General features: G+C 35.2%; 1 protein-coding gene across 1 annotated transcript in view; it reads left to right on the plus strand.

Annotated features, from left to right (window-relative positions):
* LPCAT1 (lysophosphatidylcholine acyltransferase 1) overlaps nucleotides 1-21,145 on the plus strand; it is a 48,252-nt gene that overhangs the window by 23,340 nt on the left and 3,767 nt on the right. Inside the window, exons 4-12 of the mRNA XM_063298726.1 lie at nucleotides 475-587; nucleotides 4,113-4,173; nucleotides 5,819-5,877; nucleotides 8,453-8,487; nucleotides 9,883-9,937; nucleotides 13,211-13,293; nucleotides 15,072-15,197; nucleotides 15,659-15,812; nucleotides 16,663-16,761. Coding sequence (XP_063154796.1) covers nucleotides 475-587; nucleotides 4,113-4,173; nucleotides 5,819-5,877; nucleotides 8,453-8,487; nucleotides 9,883-9,937; nucleotides 13,211-13,293; nucleotides 15,072-15,197; nucleotides 15,659-15,812; nucleotides 16,663-16,761 — 785 coding nt within the window. The remainder of the gene's footprint in view (nucleotides 1-474; nucleotides 588-4,112; nucleotides 4,174-5,818; nucleotides 5,878-8,452; nucleotides 8,488-9,882; nucleotides 9,938-13,210; nucleotides 13,294-15,071; nucleotides 15,198-15,658; nucleotides 15,813-16,662; nucleotides 16,762-21,145) is intronic.

The following is a 21,145-nucleotide window of genomic DNA, read 5'->3' on the forward strand; positions in this document are numbered from 1 at the left end:
CAGCAGTCATGGATCAAAATAACATCATTTTAAAATTGCATGGCATTAACTTTTCCTTAGGGCTGCTGAGTTCTGGCTTTTTGATTAAGTTTTCATCCTATCCAGAACAAGTAATTGTCTCAAGTGTTTGAAGCTTTGAACTATATTCAGTTCAGTAAGGCAATTTCAGAAAGAGAAAGAGAATAAAACGTATGTGTTAAATTGAGTTTTTAAAAGGTTCTTTCAGTTTAAAGTTTCAATATGCAGAGTAACATCTAAATAGTTTATTTTAGTTTATTTTTAATGTATTGCTACTTTGTTCAGTAGTTCCTTTTTTGGAGCATAGAAAAAAATTGATTAACAGTTACACTATCTTTTTCTAAAATGTGTTTATATTTTGTTTTCTTCTGCTTAATAATTGATAGATTCTATATAATCTAAACAATACCAAAGGAACATATTTGGGAATGTTGACATTTTTGTGTTTCTTTCTAGCTTTAATCAAATATATTCGACCTGTGTTTGTATCTCGATCGGATCAGGATTCCCGCAGAAAAACTGTTGAGGAAATAAGACGACGTGCTCAGTCTAATGGCAAATGGCCACAGGTATTGATAAAGCATCTTAATTTAACCATATTCCTTGCCTGTAAAGAAATACCACAAATAATGATATTTTTGTTCAACATAATTGCCACCTCCATTTTGAATCCCAATGGTGTGTAAGAGAAATTTCGGTTTCAATTTGGAATTTTTCATTGCCCTGTTGCATTAGTATTTTCTCACTTCTCTCCTGTACTTTACTTGATTTAAAGCAATAAACCTACCTATAAAAACAAAAAAAAATCTGTTTTTCAATAATATTTAGGAATATTTAGTCAAAATTTCTATTTCTAACCCTTCCATTTACTCATGAATGTTTACAAAGAAGAATGTTAAGCTGTCTTCTCTGATTGCTGGCAGCCAATGGCAGTGGTGTTTTTGTTTATAGTTTTACTTATGTGCAGATTTTATTATTTTAGGAAATTTGTGACTCATTAACATTCTGGTTCTTTTGTTCAATAGATATCCTAGGGCTTGGAAATCATGGTTCCCTTTTCCTATCTCTCTCAGTACCATTGTTATGATGGTCATTCATCTTATTGTTTACATGCTGCTTCCAGTGATCGGTATTTCAGTCTAGTATATTACAAATCTTAGTGGTGAGAACATTTTCAAAGTTATGAAATCAGTTTCTCATTTTTCCCCTCTGTAATTGTTTTTACATATGGCAGGAAATTTGAGCGTTTTTTTCCTTTCCTTGGGCAATTGTGGTATTTTCCTGCAATCAATTTTTTAATATGCATGTATATAGTTAGGAACAGCCAAATGACCTTTTTATTTTAAAACCTGTATTTTTGCACAGCTGTCTCCAGGGCTTAGGAATTCTACTCATCTACTAATCTAGGATTAGTAAAACGGGGGGGGGGGGGAACCACAGGCAGATGACCAAAGAATGTGTGTGCCAGGCATATTTTGCTGACCAGTGAAGTCTGAGTTATAGTACTGTCCCTTCATCTGATTCTCTTTATCTGACCAGCTTTTCACTCAGCCTTCTTTCCTAGATGTTTTGCAATACATTGTGAGGATTGTGCTTGGCCTCACCTTTCTTCTCACTCTACTTCCAGCTCTATATATCATTTTCATATACATTTCCTCCTTCATTTTACTGCCTTAAATAGATGACAGCCACAGCAGTCTTCACATGTGCACAATGTAAGCACTCAGAGGAGAGTTGCTGAGGAGCACTGTTTGCACTGCATGGCTGTTTAAAAGGAAAGTTAGGGGAAAGATTCTAGTAGAGACCATTTTTTAAGGATCTCAACTAGCATATGTTTATTTTACTTTTTATTGGAGCAGAAAAGAATGTGAAGTATCCACTTTGTGTGGTCAAGTATATGATTAATTTAAAGAATTTTGCTCTAAATACTTTTTTTTTCTTTTTAGGAATGAGGGAGGGAGAAAGTGGAGCAGAAAACCAAGTGTCCAGCGTAGTGCTAAAAAGAGTAGTCTTGTCGTTGGCTGAATTTGTAGGCTGATATACTGAAACAAAGAACAAGAAATCCATTGAAAGTGTTGAAGATCCTTAAAATGAGGGGAGCTGAGTATTATCATTATATTAGGCTCCACTGAAAGTAAAGAAATGAGTAGCTTCTGAAAACAGTAAATAGACTCATATTGACAAAAATTATTTATATTGTAACAGCAATTGTTCTAAAAGTGCCAGCTGTAAATAGGCATAAGGTTGGATTTATAAGAAATTTAAAATATTTAAGCACTTTAACTAGGTATTTCTGTATTAATTAGTTAGGCTTTGATATTAAATTCCTGATCCACAGAAATTTAAATATAAATTGTCTGTCAGTGAAGTCAGATCATCCCAATGAAATGTATGTTTGTAGAAGACATTGATCCTAAGAAAGCCATTGACAAGTAGTTCTTACACTGCTTCCTTGAATGTGGAACATTATGGTCAGTACAGTATTAGGTTGTAATTACATTTATGTAGTAAAGGGTACATAATTCTCCTTCTCATGTGTGGTCTCTTGAGTTCTACTATGCTTTGCTGGGTTTGCATTATAAGTGAATCCATTGGCTCAGGCCACTGATTCTTCCCATAAACAAACATGGATTAATATTCTTCAGTGGTTTGATTAATCAAATTTATCAGGATGTTGGAACATAGGACTTTATCAGCTGAGAGGAAATATAAAAATGAAGTTTTGGTTTGCTTAATAGCTTAATTATTTCTTTCCTTATTGACTGTCAGAACCAACATTCTTCATTTGGGCATTATGTTAAACTTGGCTAACAAAGCCTAGACATTAGCTACATCTGTTTGCTGAAGAAAGCAACAGACATAAAGCTGGCATGTTCATTCAATCATAAGCTTAGCTGAATGTGACATATGAATGAGGTCAGTGTGGCAAGCTGGTACAGTTCTTTGCCAACAGTATTTGTTAATGGTGCTCATTGAGCCATTGAAAGGAGAGGGGTTGTCTTGTCCAGCTTGTGAAATGAACCAGCATTTCTTGATCACTGTGTAGGCATTCATATATTTACCTTTTTAAAAAGAATTCTGAAATAGCTTGTTGTGACTTACTATTCTGTAATCTCAGTGTAGACCCAAGCAATAAAACATTCATGACCTTTCAAACTCCCCCATTTCTGTAGTTAGAACACTGAACATTGCTGTTTACTGCATTATAAACATATAATGAATATTTTGAATGACTTTAGAGCAGTAATTGTGTGCATCTCAAGTGAAAAGTGTCCCAGCATAGAATTTGCCTTAACATTTATTCATTTCTGTGTAAAGAGACCTTAGAAAAAAGGAGTATTTTTCCTAAGAATTCCTTATGTCTTTTTTTCTAAATTGAATAAACCAAGCAATTTAGCATTTTTATAGATATAGTGATCATTCTCTTGCCTTTTTCTTAATATTCTCCAATTTAGTGATACCATTTTTGAAATGGAACTAGACCTGAATTAAATACTGAAAAGTAACCATGCATTTTGAAATTCTAATAATGTTTGATACTGTCATTCAATTGTGTTTTCAATATATGCAACTTTTCTCATATAGTAGAATAAATCTCTACCACTTGCTTAAATTTGGGTCTTTCTGCAAAATTCAGTGATTTGGGAACAGAACATTCTGTAACATTCTTGGATGTTCTATTCCCCCTCCAGACTATGCCTTTCCAAAGATGGTTTGGCCATCTCTGGAAGGAAATTCCCTGAAGTGGAAGCACTTTGAGGAATCCCAAATACAGGCTTTTGAGGAGATGGATTAGTGGATGCTTTCACAGTATGTTTTGTTCTTAAGAAATAAAGGCTTATCTTCTTAGATAAGAAGGAATGGAAGAGAAAACATTTCATCATACTTCCTGCCTTTTGCGGTGCCAAAGATGAGAATGCTTATATGGACACCAGACCTCATTCCATGAATTCTTTCAGAGATTACTACTTTCCCTTTATAAGTGCCTTGAGCAGCTAATTGAAGACTTTAAATTCTGCATTTGAATCATGCTTCTTAAAAGGATGTACCAGATGCCTAAAAAATATTAACAGACATTTTGATTTTGTTTTAAGATAATGATATTCCCAGAAGGAACCTGCACTAATCGATCCTGCCTAATTACATTCAAACCTGGTAGGTATTTTGTACAAGTTTCCTTTAATAGTTTCAAATTTTGAAATGTGCAATTCAGTGTTCATTATTGCTTAGGTTCACTTCCTTCATTACGTCAAATGCATTTCCTTCCTTTGAGGGGTAACTACAAAATATTTTTGGTAACATTTATACATATAAATACATATACATATCCTCAGGGGTGAGATGGGCGGTGATAAAAATTTGATAAATAAATAAATATGGAAATATCAGAAAAATGTCTTATTTTTTAATTGTGTTTATTACTTTGATCTTCAAGAAAACTTCTTAAAATAGACTGCATAGCTTGAGGGATATGTGGATTGATTCAAAGTGTTGAATTTATAATCCAGGTTTTTGTGATTCTGTATTGTCAGTAATTGACTGTATTATATAAGCCTTCCCTCATAATACCAATTTCTTCCCATAATGGCATGACATAGAGCTTTCACCGAAAAAAAAAAAACAGAACACTAAAATAAAATTTTGGAAATTTCTTAATGAAGGAATGTTTGGTTTAACAGGTTTCACTAATCTAGAAGTATACAATGGTTGTAATCAATAACTGGATAACATGCAGATGAAATTAGAGATGGCTGTAAAAGGTTTATATAAACTCCCTAAAGGGTTCTTTCACTAGAACTTTGACAGAATACTTCAGAATAGATGGAGAGTTTCATATTCCTGTATGATAAATGGCTAAACTCTAGAGAAGGGGAGAATCATTGAACTAAAATATGAATGTTAATAATGCAAATCTAGAAGGGGAACTAACAATGTTCCAAAGACAATGTTAATTTCTGCATTGCAGAAACTGCGAACACAGAAAACATTCTTGATTTTTTCACTTGTGGTTGCTTTCTGATTTACATATTATAGGTTTGGTTCATAATGCAGTTTTCTTCCATCTAGTATCTGTTCCACTGAGATTACCAATAATGTCAGTTACATTCACATAAGTATTATTGAGTCAAAATACAGAAAAACTCTACAAAGTAGATTTTTCCTTTTTAAAAAGTTTGTATCATTGGAAAACAAATATAAACGTGTGCAATACGTTCCACATTCAAAGAATGTTGAGCATAAAATGGGTTATTCCATCCATTCTGGAAGTATTCTGAGGTTGAAATGGCCCTATTTTGAATTCAGAATGTTTATTTCAGACTCAAAACAGAATTCTTTAAAACTCAAAACTCTTCCAGAAAGGCCAGAACAGCCTGTTTCATCTTGAAATGTTTCTTATTTTTAAAAAGAACTGTGTACATCCCTACAAACAAGCCTTGTAATAGAACTTCTGCTCTGTCCATTCCTGAAAAAATATATCAACATCATAGGATTATACTGGCAGGAGAGTATAGCTGTCAGTAGACAATTGTTTACATTGTTTAGAAAATAAACTATTTAAAACTGTTAAGAGTTTAATAGATACTCCATTGCTCACACTAGTTTGAATCCACAGTCCAGGCTTAATCAGGCTTAGAACAGAGTTACTGGAATCAGCAGTACTTCAGTTAGGTGTAAGTAATTTAATGTCATTGATTTTAGGGCGTTCTCCTTTGATTTAGATCCATTCAATTTTCTTTAAGGTCATAATAGCTTAGAATGAGAGAGTGTTGTAATTAAATGTATCCCATGCATATTGCAGGAGCGTTTATCCCTGGAGTACCTGTGCAACCAGTGGTTTTACGTTATCCAAACAAGCTGGTATGTATTGTACTGATCATGTGTATTAATATCTGAAATAATACTGTGTGTTAGAAGAGATATTAAGAAATTATCTGAAAGTATATTCTCAAATCTATTCCTTGAAAAGCAAAGCACCAATAATTTGGCTAATAGATGACTGCTGACTAACTGCTTTTTAAAAAGAAGCATTATTGCAAGACAAATACAGCATGAATTGGCTTAATTCTTCAGTGAGACGAAGCAGATAACAAAGCATTTCACAAAGTTAACAACAATAATAATTTTGGTCATTAATCAACAAAAGATAAAACTTGAGGTATAGTTTACAATCATACCATTAAAAACGATCTATGCCTGCAGGTTCTGAAAATAGTAACTATAAATTTAAAAAGTAGTGATGCAAAACTAAAAAATTACTGTAAAGCTAAAATGTGTTAGACATTATCAGATTAATTAAAATTAAGATTTAAATGATACCTGTGTAATGCATTTGTGTAATAATTGTTGGCAGAGTGCTAGAAAGCATTTTGGCCCAGGAGAGATCAGAAAAGTCACACACCAGGCATTTCTATAAAAATAATTTATTTACAGAAAACAAACATATTTAAAGGCTGTTTGCTGAGAGGAGAGATTTCTCTCAGCTGCTTATTCTCTGCAAGCCTACACAGAAGGGAAACTGAAACTAAAACAAGTTCAGGCAAGTTCCTCCCTTAGGCAATGCAACCATTAACACATGAAAAGGGGACAATTAAATTCAACCTCTTCACCTGGCCAAAATGATTAGTTACCATAGTAACCTTAATCTGTAGTAGAAAACAATATTAACAATAATAACATAAAATAGTACTTGATGGTATCTAAACAAACTACAGTAAAACTGTAACACTAAACTATAGGTTAAGAACATCAGTTCAGTATAAGGTAGCAATTAGATCTCGGTTAATATTGCGTTTGGCCACACAAAATCTATCTATATATAGGAGAATTACATTCAGAGATTAACATAAAGACATAAAATTGCCTGTACAGCCAAGCAGTCTAGAAGATAATGGAAAAAGAAGGGCATTTTGAATATCTCTATAAAATAAATACTGTAGACCAATGTTTCTCAGCCTTGGCAACTTTAAGATGTATGGACTTCTACTCCCAGAATTCTGGCTGGGGAATTCTGGGAGTTGAAGTCCACACATCTTGAAGTTGCCAAGGTTGAGAAACACTGCTGTAAACAGATGCAGCTGGTGCTTTCAACTTGTCCAGTGTTGCAAAGGCACAGTCATTCTGAAAAATGATTGTTCGAACACAGCCAAAGGGAACACACTGCAACAAGCCAAAGAGGTATGGATTTCTGTGAGAAATATGTGCAACATAAGCTCTCTGTGATGGGTGATCAGAAGTCCTGCTTAAATCCATTTATCACTCTTTCTAAGCAGTAGTCTGACTTAAGGAAACTAGGTGGGGCAGGGGACAAAGTTGTTAAATGATCGCGCTAGTTAGAAAGAATTAGTTTTGGAGTAAGTACAGCTGATTTTTTCCTCTGCACATTAAGGGATGTTTACTTCATAATCCAAGAGCAGCAGTCCAGCCTAGAGATAGCAGAATTAAACATGGGACTGTATTTTGGGCTGTGAGAATTTCTTCATACGTTTCTAACTAACCTGAGGAGGGATTAAAAAATTGGTGGTGGTTTCAATAGTAACCAGAATTGTAGAGGGGTAAGATGTCTTTGAACAGGACTAGACAAGGTATCTTCTTCCATAGTTGTCTGGCTGACTCTCCAGTTTCATTTTCTTACTGAGCACTTTGTTTCATCTTTGCTATTGACATCCTACTTCCAGTCTCATGCCTCACTTTCCTTCTTACTTTCCCTCCTACTCTGATCCTTTGCTACCCCACTCAGGATTTTGGCTTTGAGTTATGGTTGATTACATACCATGAGAAGATTTTTCTTTGAAATACTAATCCCAGCCTGGGAAAGGGGCTCCAGGAAGGACATAGGAGCAGTAATGGAACCAGCCCATACCATACTAGCACCATACACCAAAAGCACCTGATTGGCTCAGCTTGCTATCACTCTTCCACAGTGGGGAAAAAGTACTTCAGATTAAAATAGCACATGACTGCAGAGTCAATCCAGTCAGTGCAATTTTCTGTTGGATAATATGCTGACATGCCATTATAGCCTCTCTGGCATTTTCTGAGGGTTTTCCATTCCATGGGTCCTGGACTTGTGTCCCACATGTTCTGGGAATAGATACTCATTGTAATACTTCCTTATTGTACCTGCCTTTCAGTTTTGTTTATTAGAATATAGATTAATTTTTTACTTGTGCTGTAATGGAAATGCTACTTGTGGAAGACATTAAATTCTTTTGTAAAACTAAGAAACTCCTGGCTTTATATTTTGAATTACAAGAAATATATCATTTTTTAAAATCTTTGAATTGTATGACGCGTATTGTGGGTTCTGATTCATGTATCATATATATCTATTGTTAAAGTAATGCTGTTTTTCTGATGAAGCCTGTTAACATGCTGTGGGTAGAGCAATGGGAAGCTGTAACACCTATATTTAAAACAATTATTTTGTTTATAGGATACAATTACATGGACATGGCAAGGTCCAGGAGCGTAAGTCAGTGACATAATACTTGAATTATTTATTACTGTAATATTTATTGTGACATTCACCCTCCAAATGATTTCTTTGCTCAGATGTAAATGGCAGTTACTTAGTATTTCTACAAGACAAACTGAGAATTGGGACCCAGTCCTACCAAACTGATCTGATTATTCTGTAGTCTGTTAATGTTCTTGTTTGATGCATGTTCTATATGAAATAACTTTTAAAACAAATAGAATGCATTGTTAATTGGGATGTGCATGAAATGAAAACTGTGTTTTGTTTTGACCTCAGGATAAAATAGCACAACTTGAAATATCCCATCAGAATTTTCTGAGTTAGCTGTGTTTCATGGGGAAAGCTTGAAACATTTCAAGTATCCCAACCATAGAAAAAAAAAAGGAACTTGGAACATGACCCTTGCACCCTTGTTTTTTTATCCTAAAGCTACAAACATAGGTGGGGTGGTAGTCAGTGCTGACTGCTATTTGCCACACAGTTTTCAGAAGAATTAGCTATGGCAATATTTTTAATAAGTGTTGCTAATGCTGTTTGAGACTGGAAGTTGAAAATACAAAGCTACTACAGAGCTTTGGTGCATTTGTCTATGAAAGGCTCTCTTTAAAATGTGCATAGCCTAGCAAGCAGCCTAGCAGAAATATCAATATTAGTATGCACCCAATAGAAATAATTAATTTCTGTTTAAAGGCAGAGAGTTTTATGGGGCAGTGATTGAGGGAGTTTAAGGAGAGGTGTTCTCATTTTAATGGGGATTTAAATTTAATTTTTAACTTAAATTATTTTTTAATTTAAATTTTAAATTTAAAGAAAACTCTCCTTTCTCTTTAAACTCGTTCCTGTCCTTATACTGCTTTAGAACCAAAATGAAAGCACAGTGCTAAAATGGCATGCAAGGAAATAAGCAAGATTGCCTAAACCAGGTATCAGATACTTGTCAGCAAAGCTTCAGCAACAGTAGCAGTCTATTCCATTCACAATAAATTATTTGTAGTAATTTTCTCTCCAGCAACAGAGCAGAGTCCAAAATGACTTTTCACATCCTGAACCATATAGTTAGAAAACTGTTTCTCCAACATGCCACCTCATATCATCCTTCTAGTCTAAACCAATAGCATTAAGTGCATGACAGTACCTGGTGTATTAGCTAGGGTGGAAAAATCTTGAAAAAAAGCAAGCTAATCATGAGTCACAAAATGTACTAATCATGAGACATAAAAGAGTCCAAACGCTTGAAAGGTCTGAGTTTTGTTTCAAGGATGGAGGAAACAAAAACATTGGAACACTAGTTGTTTCAAGCTCAAAACTGTTTCTTAATGTTAACTACAGAACTGATCATAGTATATAAACTTGTCAAATGACAAGATTTTTTCCTTCTTCCTAAGGTTTACAATTCTGTGGCTTACCTTATGTCAGTTTCATAATTTTGTGGAAATAGAGGTAAGTATAATAATACCAGTGTATTAATCTACACTCTACTGCATAGATTTTGGGAAGAGAAGAAAAAAACACGATCCCCTTTCAGTGGTGTTCTTTCTATGTTTATGTCAGTATAACATCGGAATGGAGATTTATGACTTTTCTGTATAATAAGTATTTCTATTCAGCTTCAAAGGAATAATAAAATCAATCCAAATGACCAGATTTGAAGCTGATCTATGGATAGGGTTAGGGAATTGAAGAGCTTTGTTGCCAGGGATGAATCACTACTTCATAAAGTAACACTATTTTAGCCAAGCCAAAGCTTTTCATTTAACATTTAGCTTTCTTCAAGAAACTGTCAAACTTTCCTGAGATATGTATCTTATTCATTCTCCAATAGAGTTATTTTCAAATAATACTTTCTTTTATGAGAATCAAGCAAAAGATAAAGCAATATACTTCTATTTATTAATACACTACTTCTTCAGTGCTGTAAAGGTTTTTCGATAGTAATGATGCCTAGCTTTTACTGATCTATATGGAAAGTACAAGAGGGAATGAGATCCTTAACAGGATCTAAATACCAATTTTTCATATCTTTTTAGGATGTTATTTCATTAATAACATTAAGGTAATAACAAATTGACTATTCCACAAATACCATGGAGATGTAATATAAATTAACATACTTCCCATGCTAATGGAATTTAAACCATATTCTTGGTAAAACTGTGTATTTGTAACTAAAAATATCATTGTTTATCTGCAGATATTTTTTTATTAGTATATTTTGTCATTACACCTTTGACTAATAAGAGAATTTTAATTATGCTTTTATACCTAAATTGTTTAAAATTCTTAACACCAAATATTAAGGCAGTAAATTTCATTTTGGCATTGGGTTTGACTTTCTTTTACTCCAATTTCATGATATGACTTAATCATCCTTCCTCACTAACGTCAGTAGCTTTTGATTTTTCTCAAGGAAAAATTTCTTATGTTCTGCTTTATGAATTATTTTATTGTGATACAGCTCCTACAGCATGCAGACATTCTTTGTAAAACTGTGTATTTGTGTATCTAGACTTTTCTTTAAAACATACCTTTTAAAATAATTAAATATTTTGTATTGAATATTTTCAGCTATTCTTCACTAAATAATTCATGAGAAATCATCTGTTGGTTCAAGGAAACAAAATAGCAATTTCTCAACTTTCTGTATAGCTATTTCATAGCATATAAGACACTTTAGTCTATGGTAGTAAAGTAGTAGAGATGTTAGTCTGTGCCTCTGATGCATCTGCAAACTTTGTTCAGTGAAGTTATTTCAGATGTCTATTATACTCTGAATCCAGGATAGTAAGGAGAAAACCACTGTTGTGAATTTTTAAAGAACATTGCTATGGAAATTGCTTTGAATCACTTCAGCTTGGACTCAACACTTTGGGTAGGTATTGGTAAGGCAATTGAAGGAACCACTTAGCTAGTTCTGATAAGTAAACTAGTTGGAGGAAGACAAGATGTGTGAAGGAATGAGGCCAGCTAAATGTTTGATACTTACATAATCTTCCTGGCTGACAAGAGACAGCCAGCTGGGAAAATGAGTTTTGTAATAGCTTCTTTTTCAAAAGGCTGTGTTCCACCCACTCTAAAGTAAGATTTTTTGAGACCTTTTGTCAAAGGAGCCTTCCTGAATACTACTACCCAGCTAATTTCCTCATCTTTTTTTAATAAATAAGATCTTGGAATGAGTGGTGATAATGTACAGTAAGTCCTGGCTTTGTTGATGGTGATGATTTTGGATGAAGTTTATCATTTGAAAGCTTTCCAATCTTAGTTCATCTTAAGCAACAACAAAAGTAATGTTCTGAAATGTTTAACTGATGTTGGATTTCAGTCATTATTTTATGATGTCTCTGATCCTTATTGCTAACTTTTGTAAGAAGAAATGGAGGAAATATTCCTTAAATCAAATAACTATTGGCTTATGGAGTTGCATAGGCTTCTGAATTGTCCCTGCGCTTTTTAACAGTAAATCATTGGAGAAGAAATCCAGAAATTTTTCTTCAAGTCCCATTAATGGATGCCAGGAAAATTCTAAAAGTTTTGAAATATTGTTTTGAAATGGACAAATGAATTGAGCCTTAATCCAGAAGAACTAGAGGCTTTATTGATCAATTGACAAACTAATTTGAGATTGGGAGTTCTGCCTGTTCTGGGTGAATTTACACGCCTGTAACACAACAGATTCACATCTGGACAGTGTTCTTGGGTGCTGTATTGATCTTGAAGACTCAGACAGCTATTATATTCAGAGTTACGTTGCCCAGTTCTACACAGCTACACTTCTTCAGAGAAAAAGATGAAGCCGCAGTGATCCATATCTTAATAACAGTATTCACCCTGGGTTGCCTTTGAAAAGTGACCAACAATTTCAGCTTCTATGAAATTTGGCAAGCAGAAGTTTCTTTCACAAACTGTTTATGCCCAGTTTTGAATCAACTATAATTAGTTTTAACCACTAATTAAGAATTAAACCTAAATAACTTGGTTGAGAATACCTGATGCTCATCTGCTATGATGAGCCTGCCCATAATGTACATGTTTCTTTGGAGTCCCTGTTGTATGTCTCCTATTATATGTCCCACCAAAGGGAGTCAAATTGATGCGTACATGAGAGAAGGTATTTTCTGCAGCAGCATCTGACTATGGAATTCCTGAAGGATATCAATTCTTACTGGCCTTCAAATATGCAGAAATAAATTAGTTTGTCAAGGCTTTGATGCATGATAATATTCTTTTGGCTTGCTTTTAGGGATTGCTTTGTTTTTGCCTGTTTTATTACAATGTTATGTTATATTTTTTATGTATCTTAAAGTGATATACCCACAGGCAGGAAGAAATTTGTTTCATATCTGAGTGCTCTTTTTTAAAGAAAAAGATTTTTTCCCCCAGTTTAAAGGCTTGAGTGGTGGGGAAAGTGGAATAACTGCAGTGGCAGAAAATCATAGCACAAAGATAGAGACATAATTTGGGCAAAAACAAGCGTTTGCTTTCTAAAGGGTTAGATTTGTTCTTAGAACATGCTAAATAGAGGAAATGAAACCCAAATACTTGTCATACTGTTATTTCTTCCGATAACTATTCAAGGTTCAGGTTCGTTTTTTTTGTTCCTGATTTTAAATGCTTGTTCCCATAACATTTCTTTCTCTTCAAAACACAGTTGTTATGTCTTCATGTAATATGATAATGACTGTGTTTTAAAACCTGATTTTATTTTCCTGTGTATAGTTCCTGCCTGTGTATATACCTTCTGAAGAGGAAAAGAAAAACCCATCTTTGTATGCGAACAATGTGAGACGTGTAATGGCAGAGTGAGTAAATTAAGATTTCAAATAGCACAGTGTCTGCATATTTTGTAAAGTTTCAAATAATAACAATATTTTTGTGATACGTTTTTATTGCTGATATATGAAATATTGCAAGAAAAATACTTTTTTCTGTGCCGTGCTGTGCTGTCAAAAGATAAAGAAAATATTAGCAGTAGGAAATAATTACTGCTGTTTCAAACAAAGAAGACAAATTAGGAATATCATGCAGGCAACCAAAACAGGAAGTTCTGGTGTGGGCTGGCCCATGAAGTCACGAAGAGTCGGAAGCGACTAAACGAATGAACAACAACAACCAAAAACCTAACTAAATATTTGCATGTTTATACATCTAGAACATTAGGAGAGAGAGGAAATATTGGTAGTTATGCTATGTCAATGAAATAAAGTGGTAGTGAAAAACTGTAGGTAAGTCTTTTTGTTGCCGTGTTGGAGCTCTTGTTGTTATTTATTTATTTTATTTTATTTTTCAAATTTCTATCCCCGCCTATCTTTCCCAAAAAGGGGACCCTGTCTCATTAACAGTTTTTATTTCATGTAAAAATGGTATTCAGACTAGAACCTGAGATAAGGAACAAAGCTGATAAAGGGAGTCCTATAAGGAGAGGTGCTCTTCAAGTACATGTCTAATTGTAAAGTGTTTTTATAGTATTAACTCAGAGACATTTTAATAGTTCAATGCATTATGAGCAAAAACATCCAGATACTTGCATAGTAGTTTTTACAATAGCTGAAATGTCAGAATCTGCAGTCCCTACACAGAATATATTTTAATATTCAAGCATGGGAATTTTTTAGAAAAGTACATTAGCACTGCCAGGGTCTCTGTTCAAGAATGGGCAGAAGCTCTAGATCATGCATGGCTGAAAAGGAGTTCTTTGGGGTTGCAGCAACTTGATAAAATTGCTGTTTTATATTTAAAATAATTCTTCCCTTTAAACCCATTTTGTTAGGGAAGTAACAAACACATCAATTGTAGCAAGACCTGTGCCTTCCAGAACCTGAGAAGATCTTACTGTCACATCTCGCTTGCAGCAGATTTAGTTTCAATCTGATAATCCTTATCTATCAGATTATAGTTTCCAACTACTGACTGAGAATAGATACATCACCCAAGTGTTTGGTAAATATAGAAATGAATGTTGTCAGATGCTTCAGGACACTTCACTCCCTTTGCACAGTTATCTGTGGATAACTAATATTCTTTAAGAAGTCACCAAAATCTTGCAATGGGGGAATGGTCTTATAGTACGCAATTGCATTAATTTACCTGGGGCCAGCAAACCAAGCTGCCAAATCCTGACTCAGGTGTTAAATTGGAATGGTCCCAGTACTGAATCCTGTGGAAATTTATAGTCCACTGTGCAAGACGCTGAGGCAGTGGCTCCAGTGACCACTTCTTGCATCTGACTGGACAAAGAGGACTGAAATTACAAAACAACCAAACATGACATCCTGCTGTGCTGCAGTTATAAATGAAGGTTCAATTTAGAGATTGTAAGAAACTGGTATACTAAATAGGATTGGGTTCTAGTCTCTTAGATGCAAATTCAACATACTATCCTCAAGTCATTACCTCTACTTCAGTTCTTAGCTTCCTCTTCTGATATCTGAAGGTTTGTAAAATACGAAAAATTCTCTCACATGTACAGATGTGCCATGCCATGACTGAACTTCTGAATCGTGCATCAAATAGATGCTTCATGAAATAGACTGGGTGTGTACGTATGTATACACATACATACTTCTTTTGTCTATTTAAGGGCTTTAGGAATTTCAGTAACAGACTATACTTTTGAAGATTGTCAGCTGGCTTTGGCTGAAGGACAGCTCCACCTCCCTTCAAATACCTGTCTCTTAGAATTTGCAAAACTTGTAAGAAATCTTGGGTAAGTAGGTAATCAATACATAGTAATATACAGCTGAATATTTTTTAAAAAGTCTTTGTAATACTGGTCAGAATTGTGTGACAAACTGATTATAAAATGCATCTTGCTACTTTTCTGAGCTCTTCCTGTTTCAGGTAGCTTTTGGTTCAGACAGAAAGAAAAGGCCAGCCTTATTTTCTTCATGCTCTTAGATGCAAAGAAAAAAGTCTGTGATTTGTAAAAATGGAAAATTCAATGTATCATTATAGAGATTTTATATAGCTGTATAGATAGAGATCCATTACTATAAAATCGCTTCTGAAAAAACTTGCCAAGAAAACTGCAGGGACTTGTCCAGGCAGTCTCTGAGAATCAGACCCAATTGAACTGATTAAAAAAAAAAAGAATAGAGAGGAGTCCTTTTTCCCCCCCCAAACAATTACTTCCAAATAGTAATACTTCATTTTTCTCACCATTTTAAGGTTGAAGCCAGAGAAACTTGAAAAAGAACTTGATGCATACTCAGAACATGCTAGGAAACTGAAAGGCAAAAAAGTCACTCTCAAGGAATTTGCTGAGTATTTGGAAATCCAAGTTTCAGACATGTTAGAAAACATGTTTGCACTTTTTGAAGAGGTAAGAATTCATTATCACCAGAAATATAATGCAAGAGTTCTTCTACAGTGGGTAAAATCCACTTGTGTCCATCTGCGAAAAGAACGGGAGGCAGCAGTGTCACACAAGCAGCCTCAGGTGAAAGGAGAGAATAGTTTTCCTTTGCCACTGCACATGAAAGCAGTCTGTGACCCATGAATGTTTATCCACACCCTGAGAGCCATGTCAATTTTTCCACATTGTTCAGCTGATCAACGATCAATTCATTAATACAGAACATGTTTACTGTTCCTAATAGTAGTTGGAAATAGCCATCTTCCTTCCTTGGTGGCAGGATTGAAGCATCTCCCTCCCCCACCCCCATAATTTGTATATGATTCTGTGAGTGAATGAGAATGAGTGTGCATGCATGTGAGAAAAGATGTATTTGAAAACAGGAAATGGCTCTGAGTGTGATATGACCCCGCCTACTAGCCCTGTTACATATATTTTATGGAGTCAGTTGCAGCCATCCACTACAAAAGTTGTTCATTCTCTTTCAGTAAAAAATATTGTACAGGTATACTAATCAAATTGCCATCTTTATTTATGTAACCAGTTATTTGGAATATAGGCTGCTGAAAAATGAAACCATAAATAAATACACTCTTCAAACTTCCTTAGTCCCATTCTGATGAAGAAAACAGAAATTTACATAAGACTTCCAGAAATTCACAAGGATTTAGTTGCCCCCATCTTAAATAACAATTTGTTAACCCCAGTTTTAGGAAATTTGTGTCTATAAATCCTTGTGCAGAAATTTTCATATACTGTATATTCTTTAGATATGAATTTCTGCATGTTCCTTTTTTATTTTTTATTTTTTTAACAGAAGGAAGATGGTCTGATGGACATACGAGAATATGTAACAGCTTTGTCGGTAGTCTGTAGACCTTCTAAAACATTGCAAACATTACAGATGGCTTTTAAGGCAAGTCACAGTTTTTATTTAAAGTGTTTAATTGATGGCTATTTAAAAACCAAGTTATTTTTGCAATATAGGTAGATATTGGGTCAAACACTGCAACATCATATTATACCTGACATATCTGGAAGTCACTATTGACTTTACAGTTGTTCTTAATTGTTGCCGTTTGCTGCAAATCACAGCAGCAATCTGGATTGTATTTGTAACCCAGCAGGAGCATTATGCCATTTCTGCCTGTGCAAGCAAAATGAGAAGAGCCAGGTTTTTTTTCTTGTGGCCTCTATGCATGACACACATTGTTTTGTACCTGTACAGACCTTCAGTCCACAATATTTTAAAGCTGAGCTTTGGGGCAGAATTGTACTCCTAATGTGCATACCTATATCATGAGACTTACCAAACAAATCAGTTGTCTCTGTAGCAGCATACAATGAGAAATACTCCCATCTGTTCCCTCTCGGCCATTGCTGATCATGTTTTCCTGTTTATTAGTTTGCGTCTTGTTTTATTTCTCTTTTTCTTTTAATTGTCACTGCATCTCTTTTTCCTAACATTTCTAGTTTAATAGGGGATATTTTGCTAAAGTTCTCTTAGCCAATGGCCTCAAAGTCCTTTCTTTTGGGGAGGAGGGGGAGAATACATAAATTGTAAAAGTAAGCTTCCCACCACTGGAACATTCTCTGTGCCACCTCCACTGACTTTTGTGTTCACTGACATTGTTGTGCTTCTCAAACTCTAGTTTTCAAAGGTTCACAGATAGTATTATGCATATTCAGACAGTAACTGTGGTGAAGTTGATTGGGGAACATTTAGGAATCTTGGCCTCAGAGAAGAAACCAAATTTCAGGCTGATCTAGCAGTGCTGGTTCCAGATGTTCTCTTACTGAACCCTAGCATGGGTATTTCTGCTGTAATGCTGATGGAAGTAACATTGATATTCTGTTGTATTGCATCTCCTCCCTCTCATTCCAGGCCAAATATTCTGGTACTGCCGGTGACTTCTGGAGTTGCTCTTGACATCAGGAAAATCAGTTGTGGGAATTTAAAGACTCTGCTGATATTGTTGAGGTTTTAACACATTATATGTCTTACATAATTCAAGATTTTGATACACCAGTGTGGCTGACTGCAACAGATCAACCAGTTTTGACCTCAGTTCCTTCTCCTTCAGCTCGAGTGACTGAATTAGGCACTATTCCATTGGTACCATCTTTAGAATTCCCATCTCCATTAATACACTCCAGGGTTCCCAATGCTTGATCCTCAGGTGTGATTCCATAGATCTTCAGCAAAACCTGATGGTTTCTTCTCTGAGGCCAAGATTCCTAAATGTTCCCCAATCAACTTCACCACAGTTACCGTCTGAATATGCATAATACTATCATTTCCTGGATGGGAAGTTTCCACATATCCATATATCCATCCAATATCAATAGTACTATGTTTAGGATTCATATTATTCACATAGATCCTATTCTCCTAATACGTAGTCTCTCTTTGGTACCATTCTTTGTGGCCAAATGTCCTGTATTCATGTATCCATATTGGTCACTAGTACCTTCTCAGGCTTAATCCATAAACCTCAAACTTCTACAGTCTCTAAACACTAATTTGAATAACTATTCAATTGCTCCAGTACCTCTATCACTTCCATTGGCTCCCTTCCCTCAGAATTCTTGCCTTCCATCATTCGAATTGTATTTACTGTTTTTGTTTTTTATATCTCAACTATGAATCCAGCTCTTTCTTCATTTCCATTGGCTCATTTCTGTTCTTTAACTCCTGCTTGGATTTCTTGGATTTCAGTGCTTTGCAGTCACATTAACTAGGATATTGGCTCATAGTCTGGAGTACCTTACTTCTTGTATCGCTGAGCTTCTGGTGTTTATTTAATTTTTAGATCTGGAGAAGTGTATTTTGGCATCTTCCTCTTCTTCACATTCTCGGTCTACCTAGCAGACTACCACTGTTGTTCCCTTGGTAGAAGATGTTCACTTACGCAGAGCTGTGGCTGAATAGAACAAACACCTCTGGGTTCTCTCTTAAGCAGCAGACTCCAATTTAAATTACACAATCTGAAGCCTATTTCAGGCAGACATCATAACTCCAATGTTTGTAATCTTATTACAAATTACAGAGGAGTCTTGGGACAGTCTTTCAGTATCTAGAAAAATTGAACATTTGTATTAAGCTCATGAGGTTAATGTTGTTTACTTGTTTGAGTATCCGGTTCTCAATTACATTATCTTATGAGGTATCACAAAGCATTTGCCTACCAAACTTCCTGTGAGAGATTATAGAAAGGACGGGAAAATAATGGAAGAGAAAGTAGATAGTATGAACAATCAAGGCATAAAATGTGAGTGTGTTGGCAGCTTATTTTAAAAATGACAACTCAGGCCAGGTAGCCTGAGCTACTCATACTTCATTCATTCATGAATAGAATGAGTTGCTATTCAACTCATAGCAGAAACATGGGGAAAAGTGTTTCAAATTCTTCAAGAAGACTGTGGTTTTATGAAAATATAAGTGAAGGTTGGAAATTCCTCTTGCAGTTTCCAAGAAAGTTCCAATCATCCATAAGTCAATCAGGATCATAAATTGCCCCTGCCTCTGGCCTGATTGAAAAGCCAAGTTTTTAAAGTTGTTTTAAAGGATAGCAAGATCAGGACGAAACGGACCTTGGGAGGAATAGTATTAAAGAGAGGATGAGCAGTGATAGAGAAAGCTTGCTTCCAGTGTCCCCCCAAATGGCACTGTTTAGTCAACAAGACCTGGAACATGTCTACCCTTTTTGATCTTATAGGATGGGCAGAGACAGTTAGAGAAGGGTGAACCCCTAAAACGCAAGGCCCTGTGTCATGAATAGTTTTATAGATTTTTTTTATTTATTGACCAGCAAATTGAATTGCACTCAGAAATCAAGTGGTAGTTAGTGTAGTTTGCTCAGTAGAGATGTCGCATGGGAGTACCAAGGTGTCCTGTACTCACGGAGCTGTATTGTGAATTAGCTATACTTTCTGAGTGGTCCTCAGCCCATGTAGAACATATTACAATAGTCCAAATGAGAAGTGACTTGTAAGCAGGGCTTGTCAATTCAGGAAAAGGCACAAATGCCATAAAAGAGGAATCTGTGCAAAAGCCCTCTTCGCCATGGCTGCCACTTACTCTTCAAGCAAGAGTTGTAAGTCCAGGAGGACCCCTGAAATTTACACTTCTTCCATCTGAAAAGTGCAACCCCATCAAAAACTAAAGACAGTAAATCTGCAGACATGGCTGATCCATGAATCCCAAACCAGTGCACATGGGCCATGCTAGATACTTTGTGAGATATAAGACATTTTGTTGTTTTTGTAATAACGAGTCTCAAGTAGGATTGCCAGTTTCTACACAGTATTTATTACCCTGGCTTTTCAGCTGCCAAACCTACTTCTTTCTCTCTTACTCATAATCCATTCTACCAGAGCATCTTTTACATTTGAAAGCCTTTTGTCAGGGAGTATACTCCTACAACGCACCTGCTAGGGTGGTTGATGGTACCCATCCATTTACTTTTATTCACACAGCTCTCTCTTTCCATCCAATCCTTATTGTGGTAGTTTATTTTATGTTGCTATATCACAACCAAAACTGAGATGTTTAACAGGCCTCATGGGTACAGGTATGCAGGTGGTGGGCATGTTCCCACTAAGCAGCACAACTTTGCCAACATTACAGAACAAAGGTCTGCATGGGTAGAAGCCTACAGAATCCACTTAACAGGTATGCTACCTATTGTTTGTATGTCTGTATTAAATATACATTAAATAAATGTAGTACCAGGTGGTATTTATGAATTGACATCATAGGTGCAATGCCATACAGATAATCCTTCATACTATATTTTGTTTGTTGATGTCTTTTGTGGGGAACACTTAAAAAGAAATAAAAAAACAAGGAACTGAAACACATTTATTAGGTCATTTTATACTTTCAGCTGTGAGTTATTTGAGAAATCAAAGTGATGCAAGTGAACATTGAGAAGTTTATCTTTTTAAAGCTTTAAATGAACTGAAGATTCATCTGCTCTTATATGAATTTCCTCTTACTTCCTTACATCCTTTTACTTACTTTTTTGTTGTAAGGAAACATTTAAAAAGTTATTGTGTCTTCCTACCATCTATACAAAGCAGACTGTACATGTCTGCAGTTAATATTGAGGATCTTGCCTCCATCTTTTTTTTCTGTCTTCATTCAGAGCAAGCCGGCCTAAGTCCCTAACTTCCTGTCAATTTAAAAATATGTTTCTAATCTCTCCTTAAAAAGAGAGAGTTGTTTTGCATTTTGGCTTGATCCTTTAAAGGTTCTCCTGATCCCCCTTTTCTTCTCTGCATGGACCATGACACCA

This window comes from Candoia aspera, chromosome 3 (assembly GCF_035149785.1).
Source record: "Candoia aspera isolate rCanAsp1 chromosome 3, rCanAsp1.hap2, whole genome shotgun sequence".
Lineage (NCBI taxonomy): Eukaryota > Metazoa > Chordata > Lepidosauria > Squamata > Boidae > Candoia > Candoia aspera.